The 16,737-nt window shown below is 44.9% G+C and overlaps 3 protein-coding genes across 3 annotated transcripts in view; all 3 read right to left on the bottom strand.

Annotated features, from left to right (window-relative positions):
- Window positions 1–5,735: 5,735 nt before the first annotated feature.
- Window positions 5,736–6,794, bottom strand: LOC138352756 (tropomyosin-like). Its single transcript, XM_069305344.1, has one exon. The coding sequence runs from the start codon at window positions 6,792–6,794 to the stop codon at window positions 5,736–5,738; it is 1,059 nt and encodes a 352-aa protein (XP_069161445.1).
- Window positions 6,795–6,825: 31 nt separating this feature from the next.
- LOC138352755 (uncharacterized) lies at window positions 6,826–7,128 on the bottom strand. Its single transcript, XM_069305343.1, has one exon. The coding sequence runs from the start codon at window positions 7,126–7,128 to the stop codon at window positions 6,826–6,828; it is 303 nt and encodes a 100-aa protein (XP_069161444.1).
- Window positions 7,129–8,629: 1,501 nt separating this feature from the next.
- Window positions 8,630–16,737, bottom strand: part of LOC123771315 (transcriptional repressor scratch 2) — a 35,154-nt gene continuing 27,046 nt past the window's right edge. The window contains exon 2 of the mRNA XM_045763805.2: window positions 8,630–14,479. Within this exon, the coding sequence (XP_045619761.1) occupies window positions 13,338–14,479 (1,142 nt within the window). The 3' untranslated portion in view covers window positions 8,630–13,337. The remainder of the gene's footprint in view (window positions 14,480–16,737) is intronic.

The raw sequence follows: 16,737 nt of genomic DNA, 5'->3' as shown, positions 1-16,737 counted from the left end.
TATTGCATGAGTCTGGATAAAGCTAGATTAAATTTAATGTAGTGTCGATGCGTGCAAGTAATAGCTATGGTGAGTGACGTAGACCTCTCGCCAGCCCTCAGGAAATCACCTTAGCTGTGTGTGTGTGTGTGTGCACTGGATGGTGAGGGGGCGCCGCCCCACGGGGCGTTGGGCCTCTCCTGCTGTGGGGGCGAGGCTGTGGGCTGCCCTGCTGGGGCTTGGCTTGTTGCTGGGGCTGGCTCATATTGGGGATTGGGCTGGGAGATGGGGCGAGGAGCCCCCCAGTCAGTGAGGAGTGAAGATTGCATGGTTAAGACAAGCAAGGGACGAGAGAGAGAGAGAGAGAGAGAGAGAGAGAGAGAGAGAGAGAGAGAGAGAGAGAGAGAGAGAGAGAGAGAGAGAGAGAGAGAGAGAGAGAGAGAGAGAGAGAGAGAGAGAGAGAGAGAGAGAGAGAGAGAGAGAGAGAGAGAGAGAGAGAGAGAGAGAGAGAGAGAGAGAGAGAGACAGAGAGAGAGACAGAGTGAGGGAGAGACAGAGACAGAGACAGAGACAGAGAGAGAGAAAGACAGACAGAGAGAGACAGAGAGAGAGAGAGAGAGAGAGAGACAGAGAGACAGAGAGAGACAGAGAGAGAGAGAGAGACAGAGAGAGAGAGAGAGAGAGAGAGAGAGAGAGAGAGAGAGAGAGAGAGAGAGAGAGAGAGAGAGAGAGAGAGAGAGAGAGAGAGAGAGAGAGAGAGAGAGAGAGAGAGAGAGAGAGAGAGAGAGAGAGAGAGAGAGAGAGAGAGAGAGAGAGAGAGAGAGAGAGAGAGAGAGAGAGAGACATACGAAAATGTTAAGATGGATTCGTACTTTCATTTTCACAAACTGAAAAGCCCATGATGGAACACCACCCGACAGCCACCATCACGATTGCCCAATCGCGGTCTAGCGTCCCACTTAGCCAAGGGCAACGCCTGTCCATCTTAAGGGAGCATCACACAGCCTCACCTTCAGGCAAGGAACACTGGCCCACACAACCCACCTGGCTAAGGTGATTCCCAAATGAAATATCTGACAGGGAGACCTCACAAAAAAAAAAGTAGAGAGAGAGAGCCAAGTGTAGAACAGCCTTATGTCGACCCTATAAATAATTATTGCTTCTTGAAAGATGGGTGGGGCAGTTTGTCCAATAGTTCTTGGATCATGTAAGGAGGCCGAAATACAGGTTTGGTAAGTTTGTGTTGAGCGCACAAGCTTGAGTGAGTCAGATTGACGACATATACTGGCACCTTATACTTGGGTCAAGTGTAAACTCCATTACCACTCTCTCCCTAGTGCTAAGATCAACACTTGACTCTCTTTATATAAATAACATTTTTAGTGTTTCTCAGCCGTACCCTTGGCCAGTTCCAGCTAGGCCGAAGCTTGCTCGTGCTTCTCACCCCCCACGCCTTCAAACCTTACAATGTAGTCATGTGTATCACCACCTCGCATGGAGGCACAAGAGTGAACCTGTCCCATGTGACAGAGAGGGCATAAATGACCATTTTAAGTTTCAGACTTACACGCGGAGTCGCACTCCCAAACCACTATCACACTAATACTGGTTCCTGGCATACCAATCACAGTGATTTACACTTCTGAAACAAAAAATTGACTTCTCAATCAAATGTATACATATGAATACCTGACAATATCTTCGAAAACCCTTAATACATTCACATCATGAAATAATTATGTTATAGAGAATAGTGTTTACATATTTAGAGATTCATTTTAATCCATACGTCTAATGTCCTACATGACCCTGATACAATTTGTCCCAATACTGGGGAGAGCTTTTGAGAAGTACTTTCTCACAAAGACTTTACTTTGGTAAAGAGTGATTCATTGTTACCTTGGAACACCATTGTTACCTTGGAACACCATTGTTACCTTGGAACGCCAAGCACTTGAGGACCCTTAACCTCACCAGACAAAGACCAACACTAAATAATACATCTTTATTTTCTGTAATTGTAAATGTACAAATTTCACTGCATTTTTTTATTTTTTTTTTTATTTTTTTTAACATTTTATTTTTCATTTAGTAGTAAAACTCCTTTTCTTATTATTTTTCTGGTGTCTCAGTTCTTCGTTCATTTCTCCGTTCCTTTCACTCACCTCAGTGAAACAAAAGGCACTTGTAAATGATCGTTGTCAAACATTATCGTCCACAGGTCACGCACCACAAGCAAGCAGAAACAGTCGCCAGTGTTTCCAAATTTTTATACAAGACAAATATATATAATCGATAAATACAACACTTTGCATAATTTTTGCATATCACAAATATTCGTTACGTAAATGAAAAAGTAAGTGAAAATTCAGATCAAGGACAGAATGTAAATAGATATAATGTGATCAGTGAATCAGGAAAGATTTGCATGAGAGTGATAATATAATTAGAATTACGTAATTACAATTACGAATCGTCGTCAGAATCGTTACAGTTATAGCGACAAAGTTGTACTTTGATCGCATTAGCTAACCATCTATCCCATAGTTAATGTTAACTAATAATTACATGATAACGTACCCTTGCAGCCCACAGGAGACGAGTTAAGATAACTGTGTTGGCTTGCCGTGTGAAGATAGCGGATATATAAAGATTTCATGGCCCCCCTGAAGGCAAAACCATTGGGGCTTATTTCATGGGATTGGATAATATCCTGTTTCGTAACTGGAATGAAGGCTGGGTTATCTGCGAAAAACAGGCTCTGAATCATTTTGTGTTACCTCAGTTCGAAGCCTCAGACCTCATAACGTCTATATTCATCACATGGACAAAAATATCTTTTTAAAGTCTTTATCCTCTAAACTATTGCATCCAGCACCGCGTATGATCCACACCACTAGCGCCCTCAAATTGTGATTGGCAGCTATTAACTATGATTACTTAGAAATATGAATTGCAATGAGGCATCTAAAGCCTGAATCAAATTCCCTACGGAACCTGTTTATCGCTAGTGAATGATCTAATCCCAAGCTACGGTAGTGATTCCACTCTCTGCGGCTGAAATCTGATGCATCTCACTAAGCCACAGAGGATTCACTCGCTAAGTCGCTCAATCATAAATAGGGATTTGCTACTCTTGAAATATAATCTGCTACAATCACTCCAATGGTACGGCGGAGAAATCCTCTCAAAATCCTACTACGTATGTGTGAAATGATTAACAAAATTGGGCAGAAGATGACGGTGATTTAACAAGTGTGTCTCTCCTTCGACCAAAACAGACATGAGTCGTGCTCAAGTTCATTGGGGGTTTTATTTTTTTTTTCCTTCCCACTTTAGACAGCAGTGAAAGCTAGACGAACAGGTTTGGTCTATGGAAATGCCAACGTCATTCGTAGAAAATTTGTTTTTGGCATTATGGTGCTCCAATAGACCATTAAATATTTACATAACAGTACTGCCGTTGAAAGTTAGCGAAATGGTGGCAAAGGAGAAACATTTCAAATGCAAGTTTCCATTATGTTGCCTGGAAAATCATTTGAAAAATTGTGTATAAATTATTTTAAAGCCCAAAATTGTTTCTTTTTTTTAAGAATAAAATATATATCGATCATAAAAGTTATGTACATCGGTATAGTATCAATAATTACGAAGATGACCAGTACTAAAGAGAGAGAGAAAACAAAGAGTTATCCAACGGATCCCTAAGGTTAAGAACTAGATGCTATCCTAGATGGCTATGTAAAAAGCAACTCACTAGAGGCATAAATCTAGCGACATAGTGTCAGATGTTTGTGTGTGGGTGGTAGTCGAACCCCTCTTTTAAGTGTGGCTACGCCCTCTAGGCAACTTCCTCCCCCCCCCCCCTCCTAGACGACAGTTACAGCTAGGAAGTAGCGAAGATGCTGCGTGATCTGTTCCATCTTTGAGGCAGTCACAGTCACGAGATGAATGGTTAAAGAAGACTTTGGGGTCCTGTTGTGTCGTTCAGACTTGAGCAGTTCGTGAAATCTTCCGTCAGATTAACGTGGGGGGGTGGTCTTTCTTGCCTGGCCGTGGGGCTGTCTCTCTCTCTCTCGAGGGAGCAGAGGTCACTAGAGGTCATATATGGGGCTGGCCAGAAGGGGTCACAGAGACCCAGACGATCCCCCTACAACTTGTGAATCAGGAGCTCCGCCGAGCGCCCCCTTCATCAGTGTCCAGCAATGGACTCGAGTCTCGTGTTTGGTAAAAACCTTCACCCAAAGGAGATTGTCATTGAGGATGTGACGTTGGCGAAACAAAAGAGAATGATAGGACACGAGGTGTACATAAGACATCAACAGGACCCCCTGCTTTGACGAGTGCTGAGCCCTGAGTAATTGTCACGTCGCTAGAGTGTACTAGAAGTTTCACGCGTTTGATATCCATCTCTTGAGGAACTCACGATGCAGACTCCACTTCCTTATATATATCAGCTTTAATAAAATTCCTATCCCAATTGTGGTCACAGAATTTCCCCCATCATTACTTATCCACCTGAATTCCTCTCTCAGTTGCATTATATATATTTCTCATTCATTTAAATCCACACTTAAGTTACATGAATATAAAATACACGATTGGATGCATATATCTTCCCAAAAGTTTGATCTGTGACCTAAGTTCAGCGCTTGAGGGCCACAGCCGAATTACTTGGGGCCATCAAGAAGACTTTTTTCTATATTCTCTATTTACATATTCGTGTATTTTTCAACATCGTTGTTCGTGTTAGCGTGAGAGCTGAAGTCCTCGTTCTCGCCCTCAAAGCGAAGAGAGACGAAGTCTGCGTTCTCGCCCTCAAAGGGAAGAGAGACAAAGGCCTCGTTCTCGCCCTCAAAGGGAAGAGAGACAAAGGCCTCGTTCTTGCCCTCAAAGGGAAGAGAGACAAAGGCCTCGTTCTCGCCCTCAAAGGGAAGAGAGACGAAGGCCTCGTTCTCGCCCTCAAAGGGAAGAGAGCTGAAGTCCTCGTTCTCGCCCTCAAAGGGAAGAGAGACAAAGGCCTCGTTCTCGCCCTCAAAGGGAAGAGAGACAAAGGCCTCGTTCTCGCCCTCAAAGGGAAGAGAGACAAAGGCCTCGTTCTCGCCCTCAAAGGGAAGAGAGACGAAGTCTGCGTTCTCACCCTCAAAGCGAAGAGAGACGAAGTCTGCGTTCTCACCCTCAAAGCGAAGTCAAGTATACCTAATTTCAGCGGTCAGATCGTCATGAGAGAGTTACAACGAAATTCTCGAGTCCAAATTGTAATGTGATTTGTAAACTTTACAGTAAATCTTTAGTTATCAAAATTTGACGTAAGTTTAGTCTTAAGGCACTTCGATCTGCCTTGAACGACCTGTTAGGCACTTGAACCCGACTTGTGCCACCAATTAGCGCCTGAGTTACGACTCTACTAGCGCTGGGTGCTTATTGGTCCAGCATGGAGTGCTGAGGGCAGCTCCACTCACTGTGTTATGTGGTGGAGCTCACTAGTATGCCACGATAGTGGAGCTCTCTCTCGTTATTATCTCGAAAATCGTTACTATGGCGACGATCTCCTCTGTCTCTTGAACTTGCGAGACAGAGTCTTGAACTTGCGAGACAGAGTCTTGAACTTACGAGACAGAGTCTTGAACTTACGAGACAGAGTCTTGAACTTATGAGACAGAGTCTTGAACTTACGAGACAGAGTCTTGAACTTACGAGACAGAGTCTTGAACTTACGAGACAGAGTCTTGAACTTGCGAGACAGAGTCTTGAACTTACGAGACAGTCTTGAACTTGCGAGACAGAGTCTTGAACTTGCGAGACAGAGTCTTGAACTTACGAGACAGAGTCTTGAACTTGCGAGACAGAGTCTTGAACTTGCGAGACAGAGTCTTGAACTTACGAGACAGAATCTTGAACTTACGAGACAGAGTCTTGAACTTACGAGACAGAGTCTTGAACTTACGAGACAGAGTCTTGAACTTACGAGACAGAGTCTTGAACTTACGAGACAGAGTCTTGAACTTACGAGACAGAGTCTTGAACTTACGAGACAGAGTCTTGAACTTACGAGACAGAGTCTTGAACTTGCGAGACAGAGTCTTGAACTTGCGAGACAGAGTCTTGAACTTGCGAGACAGAGTCTTGAACTTGCGAGACAGAGTCTTGAACTTGCGAGACAGAGTCTTGAACTTACGAGACAGAGTCTTGAACTTACGAGACAGAGTCTTGAACTTACGAGACAGAGTCTTGAACTTACGAGACAGAGTCTTGAACTTACGAGACAGAGTCTTGAACTTACGAGACAGAGTCTTGAACTTGCGAGACAGAGTCTTGAACTTGCGAGACATAGTCTTGAACTTGCGAGACATAGTCTTGAACTTTCGAGACATAGTCTTGAACTTGCGAGACATAGTCTTGAACTTACGAGACAGAGTCTTGAACTTTCGAGACAGAGTCTTGAACTTGCGAGACAGAGTCTTGAACTTACGAGACAGAGTCTTGAACTTACGAGACAGAGTCTTGAACTTACGAGACAGAGTCTTGAACTTACGAGACAGAGTCTTGAACTTACGAGACAGAGTCTTGAACTTACGAGACAGAGTCTTGAACTTGCGAGACAGAGTCTTGAACTTACGAGACAGAGTCTTGAACTTACGAGACAGAGTCTTGAACTTACGAGACAGAGTCTTGAACTTACGAGACAGAGTCTTGAACTTACGAGACAGAGTCTTGAACTTACGAGACAGAGTCTTGAACTTGCGAGACAGAGTCTTGAACTTGCGAGACATAGTCTTGAACTTGCGAGACATAGTCTTGAACTTTCGAGACATAGTCTTGAACTTACGAGACAGAGTCTTGAACTTACGAGACAGTCTTGAACTTACGAGACAGAGTCTTGAACTTACGAGACAGAGTCTTGAACTTACGAGACAGAGTCTTGAACTTACGAGACAGAGTCTTGAACTTACGAGACAGAGTCTTGAACTTACGAGACAGAGTCTTGAACTTACGAGACAGAGTCTTGAACTTACGAGACAGAGTCTTGAACTTACGAGACAGAGTCTTGAACTTACGAGACAGAGTCTTGAACTTACGAGACAGAGTCTTGAACTTGCGAGACAGAGTCTTGAACTTGCGAGACATAGTCTTGAACTTTCGAGACATAGTCTTGAACTTACGAGACAGAGTCTTGAACTTACGAGACAGTCTTGAACTTACGAGACAGAGTCTTGAACTTACGAGACAGAGTCTTGAACTTACGAGACAGAGTCTTGAACTTACGAGACAGAGTCTTGAACTTACGAGACAGAGTCTTGAACTTACGAGACAGACAGACAATATCACGAGTCTCGCCAATATCATCAGTTTTGATCAACTGACGATAAACTACATATAAGAAACCTTTTATGATTAAACTTTAAGTCTTCTTAGGTCGCAAATCAAACTTTTTCTCGCAATTTTCTCTCAATAAAAACTTTTTTGTTAATATTAAAGTCTTATCACACAAAATGCTGAGATTCATTAAATTTTACTTACTAGTAACTAGTTACTTTTCCTAGTAACATCAGTCAAGAAAAGCACACTTTAGTGACCGTGTAAGTGTGTGTGAAAGTAGCCGTTCTCTTGACACTTGCTATAGAATAAAGTTTAAAACTAATTCTGTTAAGCACTTGGCCAAAACCTACGCTCAGTACTCAGTATTGAAACAAAAAATATTTTATATATAGAGTCCGCGAAGTAAATAAATAACTCTTAAATATCGTGATTCTAATGGAGTCAAAGTTCAATACAGAAAATTATGTTAAAAAAAGGCCAATTGTTGTTGTTGTTAAAGATTCGCTACCTGGAACAAAGTTCCAAGTAGCACGGGCTATGGCGAGCCCGTATTACAAAAGGCCAAGCTTAAAGAGAGCCTGATATTCCTGCTCTGAAACACCATGGAATAATTACCGACAAACGTTTGTTATTTTTTATTTATCCTAAAGTTATTTTCGGACTTTATAATAGTACAAAATATAACATTTCTATAAATAATATAATATTATGATCCGTAAACTACGACGAAGTTTATCAGCTTTTTGATATATTGAGAAACTAAAGCAGCTACGATACATTTACGTCCTGTATCTAATCCAACTTTTCTATCCAACTTCTCACTGCATAATACTTCAGTGCCTCACTACATGAATGTATATTTTCGAGGCAACAGCAGCAGCATCACTTTCAAGTCGATTGTGAATGGTCCAGGACGGACCGAAACGTCGTCGTCCCTTCACCTTCTAGTGTGTGGTCTGGTCAATATACGTCAGTCACGTTATTGTGACTCATCGTCTACATCATTTTCAAGTTTCTGATCACTCTCTGCATAACGGGATGGTTCGCTATCGTACCAAACTCATTTTCAGGCTTTTTAAGTTCTCACTGGTGGTCCATACACACAGAAAAGTGCATAGCCACAAAAAAGTATGTTCTCTAAGTATGCTCTGTCGCGCCGCGCATTTCTCTCTTGTACATCGTGGTAGTAGAAAGTGAAGCATACGACCATCATTTTATATAATAGAGTTGACGCCGTCAGGACGAAAGCAGACATGTTATCCAGAAGTCACACATCTCTCTCATAATGAAGATTCGTAGTGAACTAACCCCCTCCCACCCTAACCCCCTCCCACCATAACCCCCATTACCCGTCTTCCTAAACCTCCTGTTACTAATCCCCCTCCCCCCTTCCTCAACCCAACAACCTTAATTTAGTTACCTCCTGGCAAGACAGTGTGAAGATTATACCCCTTCGACAGCCCATCAACTTCCACTCTTGAGAGTTGACTACCCTGGGGAAAAGTGATGCTCTAGCGTTGAATTTGCGTTCGAGTCAAACCTCAGAGAAACACGTGTGAGACACACACTGACGTCCATGTTGTCACCTGGGAAATATTAGTGACTCACAAGTTACGGAAAGCTCAATGGAATTTTTAATCTCCTTGCAGTAGAAGAGCAGAGGAGAAGGGGGAAGAGAGAGAGAGAGAGAAGATGATAGTGATGACAATGATGACGTTGATGATGATTAAGGGCAAGAGCATGAGAGGAGAGAAGGTATTGTGAGTGTTGGAGGATGAAGAAGAGGTGTGAGGGACACCTACCCATCCACACAGCATGGCAGTCAGTGTCCAGACGCCCACACAACACAGTAGTCAGTGTCTGGACGCCCACACAATACGGTAGTCAGTGTCTAGACGCCCACACAACACGGTAGTCAGTGTCCGGACGCCCACACAACACGGCAGTCAGTGTCTAGACGCCCACACAAGACAGTAGTCAGTGTCCAGACGCCCACACAAGACAGTAGTCAGTGTCCAGACGCCCACACAACACGGCAGTCAGTGTCTAGACGCCCACACAAGACAGTAGTCAGTGTCCAGACGCCCACACAAGACAGTAGTCAGTTTCCAGACGCCCACACAACACGGCAGTCAGTGTCTGGACGCCCACACAACACGGCAGTCAGTGTCCGGACGCCCACACAACACGGCAGTCAGTGTCTGGACGCCCACACAACACAGTAGTCAGTGTCTGGACGCCAACACAACACGGTAGTCAGTGTCCGGACGCCCACACAACACGGCAGTCAGTGTCTAGACGCCCACACAACACGGTAGTCAGTGTCCGGACGCCCACACAACACGGTAGTCAGTGTCCGGACGCCCACACAACACGGCAGTCAGTGTCCGGACGCCCACACAACACGGCAGTCAGTGTCTGGACGCCCACACAAGACAGTAGTCAGTGTCCAGACGCCCACACAAGACAGTAGTCAGTGTCCAGACGCCCACACAACACGGCAGTCAGTGTCTAGACGCCCACACAACACGGTAGTCAGTGTCCGGACACCCACACAACATGGTACTCAGTGTCCGGACACCCACACAGCATGGTAGTCAGTGTCCGGACGCCCACAGAGCACGGTAGTCAGTGTCCAGACGCCCACAGAGCACGGTAGTCAGTGTCCAGACGCCCACAGAGCATGGTAGTCAGTGTCCTGACGCCCACACAACACAGCAGTCAGTGTCCGGACGCCCACACAACACAGCAGTCAGTGTTCGGACGCCCACACAACACAGCAGTCAGTGTTCGGATGCTCACACATCACGGTAGTCAGTGTCCGGACGCCCACACTGCACGACAGTCAGTGTCCGGACGCCCACATTGCACGACAGTCAGTGTCCGAACGCCCACATCGCACGACAGTCAGTGTCCGAACGCCCACATCGCACGACAGTCAGTGTCCGGACGCCCACATTGCATGACAGTCAGTGTCCGAACGCCCACATCGCAAAACAGTCAGTCTCCGAACACCCACATCGCACAACAGTCAGTGTCTGGATGCCCACACAACATGGCAGTCAGTGTCCGGATGCCCACTCAACACAGCAGTCAGTGTCCGGACGCTCACACATCACGGTAGTCAGTGTCCGGACGCCCACACATCATGGTAATCAGTGTCCAGACACCCACACACATCACGGTAGTCAGTGTCCGGACGCCCGCACAACACAGCAGTCAGTGTCCGGACGCCCACACATCACGGTAGTCAGTGTCCGTACACCCACACATCATGGCAGTCAGTGTCCGGACACCCACACACATCACGGTAGTCAGTGTCCGGACGCCCGCACAACACAGCAGTCAGTGTCCGGACGCCCACGGATCACGATAGTCAGTGTCCGGACGCCCACACAGCACGGCAGTCAGTGTTCGGACGCCCACAAGCGGCCACGACTCAAATATAACACAAAACACCGATTTTTCATCGTATAAAAATAATTACTCTAGATTACAACTTATCAAGGAGATTCTACATTTGCCGTTTTAAATTCTTCTAGTTTTAGCCTACTAGTTCTAGGTATGATGCCGTAACAATATATATATTGCTAGTCTTATTGCTTGAAAGGATCAATGTTATTACAACTAAGATTCGTTTGGAACAGCACTGACTCCACTGAATTGATTGAGAGAATGTTAGTGGCAATTAAAACATATATCCGTCAATCCGTTTGCCAATCCAAAGCAAGGGTGGCTGATTCTGCACGCCTTAGGCTCCAAAACTCTGGTGCCTATTGGGGAATAAGAGTTTGTCTCACCCGTGTATTAAGATCCAAACGAATACCTTTTGTAGTGGCATTAATCGCGGTTATCTGATTTAGTTCAAACTGTGTCATTATAATAATATGAAATACTGCTGCTTTTACAAAGTAATTGATAACTACTTGATACAACTAAGAGTTCTGTTATAAGAGACGATCTTTTAGAATTCATCTTTGTAAAGTAATGTTTGGAGATATTAGACATCCAAGTGAGAGTGAGAATGTGTTTGGCCTTCCTCAGCACAGTGCACCAGGCGGCCCAACGTCTGTCTGTCAGGCACTGACGGAAGTCTGCCGTCAAAAAAAAAGAAGGCAACATTTAATAAAACAGATCGCCACATGCACTTATTAGCGTCAATGACATGTCAGACGCCCAGAGTGTTACAGAAACTTGGCAGTGTCAAGATTCTTGACAACCTAAGGCACCACACTGGATAACCCAGAAGGGTCACACTTGGCAAAGGGAGCTTTGTAACGCTTCCCCACTGTCAACGACCCCGTCTCGGTAGTACACAGTGTGACACAGCCCTCAGTTGAAGAGTGTGACATGACACCGCCTTTTGATAATGCAACATGCACTACAAAGGTATATACGGCCTCGCAACAGGCGCTAAACCCGAGCTCAGTCAAACCTACACAGAGGAGTACAGTATAGGTCGCTCGGTACCAAGGAGGTGACCCTACGACTGTTCATCTTGAACTGCTCCCCCCTCTCATTATCACAAATATTATCCTTAATATTATCATCAATAATGTTGCTGGTAGCATTAGTAGTGTGGTGGGTATTGACATTTAACAATAAGACGAGTGTATTCATTATTTTTATCATCATAACTTATTAGGCACTTTTTTTTTTGCGTTTATCGTTTGAGACAGTTAGGACAAAAGGATCGTTTTTTGATCTTTCAACACGCCGTATGTCTTTCTAAGATAGCATTCAAGATGAACGAGCGTAGTGTCTTGGCTATTACCTTATTTGTACCATTAAAACGTATCAGCGGCGACACGGGAGGGTTCGTGGCACCCCTTGCCGCACCCTGAACAACAAGAACACAAGCTATAACAACCACCAAAGAAAGACCTGACTATTGAGCTCTTTGTGTTGCGGAGGCTGCCGGCGTACCTGTGCTAGGGGAAGGACCATCTGTGTTTCTCATCGTTAAACATGTTAAATTCCTGGTAAAGATCATCGCTAGACCTAGATAAAACAGACTATGCTTAACAATTGCTGTTAAAAAGAAAACAATTCAAGATTAAAATCAGATATTTTTGTGAGCATCATATTTGATCCTTTGCCATTACAGGTCTCGAAACCATTTGAATGAGCCTTTCATACATTTGATCCGTGAATTAATTGGTTACTAAAGTCAATTCTACTTCTAAAAAAAATCAACATTTTTCTGCGTTAACAAAGAGCCCACATCGTAAGGCGGTCTTAGAGGATCTCTTGTAAACAATCGTACCGAATCGTATAATTCACTTCACAAAAGATAATGGCATCACATGCAGCTAATGAAAGAAGCTTGGAATAAAAAGATTAACTTGTGATTAGATTTTGTTCCTAGTCATGCAGCCGAACCCAACCCTGGTGGAGACTTCGGCCAAATCTACCACACTCAGAAGCCGGCGTTGTTGGCCCGCCTGACAACGCTCCCTGCTGGTGCGTGTAGAAATGGCGCCATTTCGCTAGACTTGTTGAACTTCTGCCATCAACCTTTTAAGCAAGTATACTGTCACTCCTGGTGTGAAGAACGCAAAAACCCGTTAATACCAGCTGGACAGATTTCAGAAATCGTCCTTGGCAGCCGGTTGGGTCTCTGAGATCATGTTCACTGGACACAGGGGCTTCGCCGTTGTGATGACTAGACTTATCGTACTAAATGATGCCACATGAAAATCACAGAGGATCACAATATTGGATTAAAGTATAAATGTACAGGAGCAAAATAAAGCACTTTGTTTTTTTTTCGCTGTTGAATGCTAGTGCACCGTGTAACTCTATGTGGAAGAACAGCTATTCTATCCCTCAGGTAACCAGACCTTATTGCCAAGTCTTAATTCAGGTCACAGTTCCACACGTGGGCCACTGGGTATGGCCAGTTACTGGTCCACAGTTCCTAGACTCGTGGCCACACCCTGGTCCACCATGGGTACAAGTCGTGGCCACTTAGGTCCACAGTAGGTACAGTTGGCGGGGCATACACATAAGTCCATAGCTGTGCGTCGTGGCCAGGTTCATGGCCCTGGAGAGACGCAGATCTCGCCGCACGCGCCGTCCCGGTAGCACGCCGACTCGTAGTGCTTGTTGAGGTACGACTTGAGAGCGAAGGACTTGTTGCAGCGTTTACACCTGAAGTTCTTGAGCTGTGAGTGCGTCTGCATGTGCGCGCGCAGGTTGGATCGGTCAGCGAAGGACTTGCCGCAGTGGGCGCATCCGAAGGGCTTCTCTCCAGTGTGAGAGCGCATGTGGCCTTGCAGCAGCCAGGGGCGGGAGAAGGCCTTGCCGCAGACGCCGCACCTGTGCGTCAAGTTATGCGTCAGCACGTGCATGGCCAGTGCCGGCATACTGACGTACGCCTTCCCGCACACATGGCAACGTCGCGCGTTGCCGGAGTCCAGGTCGCGATGCGTCTGTTTGTGTCGCGACAAGTTGGACGACGTCGCATAGTGCTTCCCACATTCCGAACAAGTGTACCGCGGCTTGTGGCGCCCTAACCGCATGCCTTCACTCCTCCCAATCCGAATTCTGGAGCGCCCATCGTCCAGCCCGAGGGAGCAGGCAGGAGCCACATTCTCTGCGTCGCTGCTGCCTGCCGGGGAAGGCGTCGGTGTGGTAATGAGACTTGCCTCACTATCCTCATAAAGAGGCTCGCTTCCGTCGCACACCGTAGTCTCCGAGTAGCTAGTAGAGGGCGCCTCTAGAGAGTCGCAGGAGGAAGCTGGGGTAGGAGGCTGGTAGGTGTAGGCGGGGGCGGAACGAGCCAGTTCAAGTAAGTCGTGCGCGGCTTCGGTTTCCTCTACAGGCCGCAGGTGCAGCGGAGTGAAGGTGTGGCTCGATTGGTAGCTAGTTTGTTGGTTTGATTGGTGGCTGCTCTGCTGACACGACGGTGGACTGGCCGGGAGGCAGGATTGCTGGCTAGTTGATAGACACGTCTGTTGACTGGTTGCAAGACACGCCTGTTGTTGAGCCGTCCGGAGGCATGGTGACTGCGTGGACTGTTGGCGAGTGGCAGAGAGGTAGGACTGGCTGGAGGGGAGGCAGGGCTGGTGGAAGGTAGTGGTGGTGGACTGGACGTAGGCGTGGTCTGGCGTGGTGGGGTAGTACTGGAAGGTGCAGGTGAAGCAAGGGTCCGCCGCTCGCAGCTCGTGGTACACACCTGCCGGCAAAAAAAGAAAAACATTAATTAGCAAAGGTTTCAGGTATAGTTAACTTAACTAAACAACAACAGCCTTAAGGATCACAGGCCGGCACGAGTAAGATATTCAACTCTTCTGCCAGGGCGACCTCCTCTCTTATGCAGGAACTTCTTGCTCAAAGGTAAATTTGCTGGGTGATTGAAGTCGGAATATTTTGCAACTAAACTGCGTTGCAAGAGAGAATATTTACCAGCACTAAATTAATTTAATATTAAATAAATGTTAAAAAAATTATTTTTACCTTTAAGCAATAGCATTAATGATTTAATAAACAAGATATATAATCAATATATATATATATATATATATATATATATATATATATATATATATATATATATATATATATATATATATATATATATATATATATAAATATATATAAAATATCAGAATTGATCCCTAAAGGATCTGAACCCAGTCAACCAGGGGCCTTTATATCCCTTGGCGTGTTCAGTACTATAACCACTCAGCCTCAGACTGTACAACAGTTATGGAAAGTCGTCTGACTCTTAACCCCAATACCCGACAGCTCTCGTGACATGTTTTGGGCACAGATATTTCATCAAATCACTCCAGCATGCTGAGGGTCCACATCAGTAACATTTATGTGTCAAGCTTGAATGGTCCCCAAGCCAACATGCATATTTATATTGCTTTATTTTCAAATTAAGTGGTTTACCTGTTTGGCCAACTTAGAACTTATTACAACTTTTACATGGAAAAATTGTTATACGCACATCCATGGCAACTACCATGAAAGGGGGGGATTTTTAATGAGTGGTATTTTTATGATATCAAGATTCGTAAATGATATACATTGATACGAAATTATTTTATTAATTTAACTGTTCCACAGCAGCACAATGACAATTTGGGTGAGGATACAGCCCCAAGAATTTCTGATTTATTGATATATAATTTTTATGTATATATATTTTTTATTTATTTTTTAATGTTCATTCGGTGTATAATGTGGCATGAATGTAGCGTCCAGGAATTCAAGTCTAATGCTTCTCATTCCTTAACAGCGAAGCTCTGCTGTAATCTTCATTCTCGCTTGCTGTGTTCATTCATCTCGCCTGCTGTGTTCATTCATCTCGCCTGCTGTGTTCATTCATCTCGCTTGCTGTGTTCATTCATCTCGCTTGCTGTGTTCATTCATCTCGCCTGCTGTGTTCATTCATCTCGCCTGCTGTGTTCATTCATCTCGCCTGCTGTATTCACTCATCACGCTTGGTGTACTTACTCAATTCGTCTGCTGTATATGCCTAAACAGAACTGCTTAAACCACCCTTCAGTCTCTTCCTGTCTATTCTTAGCCATATTTCACAGATGTTACCCCTTCTGCCCTTCCATTTTCTATTACGGTTTCCATCCTCTCTCTCCTCCCGTGGCCGGAGCACAGCTAGGAACGTCACCCCTTGATTTCTTCCATTTTCTTTACGGCATCAAATGCTCCAATAGGAGAGTTACCCCTATTTAGTCCGCTCTCTCCCTTCATGTCGTAAAGGTCGCCTACAGCTGTAGGGTTATTAAGGCCGTTATAGTAGCTTGCTGTTGCACAAACTAATAAGTATAAATATAGTCCTGAGCACAGACGAGGATTAAAATATATTTTAGCGTGGGAGTTACATTTTGGTGTTGGGATTAAGGCCTATCAATCAACTAATTTTTCAGCCTAGCTCGTCCAAGCTTCGGGCTACAGCAAATACGCAGTCATGAATTTTAACACACTGTGTAATTAAATATTAACATTTTTAAATCACCCCTTCCCTCCTATCCAAGATGCATATTACTGGGTCAGCCCCATTGTAGATAAAGAAGCCACAGCTTTGCTGGAGGCAGCAACAACCCCCAGTGATCGTGCACGCCTCACAGCTGTGCAGGCTCCCCATGCTGGGGACTTCCTATTGGCAGTCCCTATGTCTGCGACAGGCTCACGTCTTGATCCGCAGGAGCTCCGTATTGCTGCCCCTATCCACACTGCTCATAGGTGTATTTGCGGTGAGGTATTTGAAGCTCAAAAGCTTATAAACTGTTAATAAACACCATCTAGGCTGCCATGATTGAAGAAAGATATATAGGTTTCGTAAGTGAACACCCCGGGGGCCGATCAAGGTGTATCACACTAGGTATATATATTAGTATATAGGTTTATATACTAGGTATATGTATCACACATTTATGGGTGTAACACCATTAATGTGTTTTTGCA

This window comes from Procambarus clarkii, chromosome 54 (assembly GCF_040958095.1).
Source record: "Procambarus clarkii isolate CNS0578487 chromosome 54, FALCON_Pclarkii_2.0, whole genome shotgun sequence".
Lineage (NCBI taxonomy): Eukaryota > Metazoa > Arthropoda > Malacostraca > Decapoda > Cambaridae > Procambarus > Procambarus clarkii.
The sequence above is the reverse complement of the archived record's forward strand: the minus strand, read 5'-3'. Positions and strand labels throughout refer to the sequence as shown.

What these genes read in the sequence shown, in the direction of transcription:
- LOC138352755 (XM_069305343.1), bottom strand. Translation starts at nt 7,128, where the DNA reads ATGTCTCGAAAGTTCAAGACTATGTCTCGCAAGTTCAAGACTCTGTCT.
- LOC138352756 (XM_069305344.1), bottom strand. Translation starts at nt 6,794, where the DNA reads ATGTCTCGAAAGTTCAAGACTATGTCTCGCAAGTTCAAGACTATGTCT.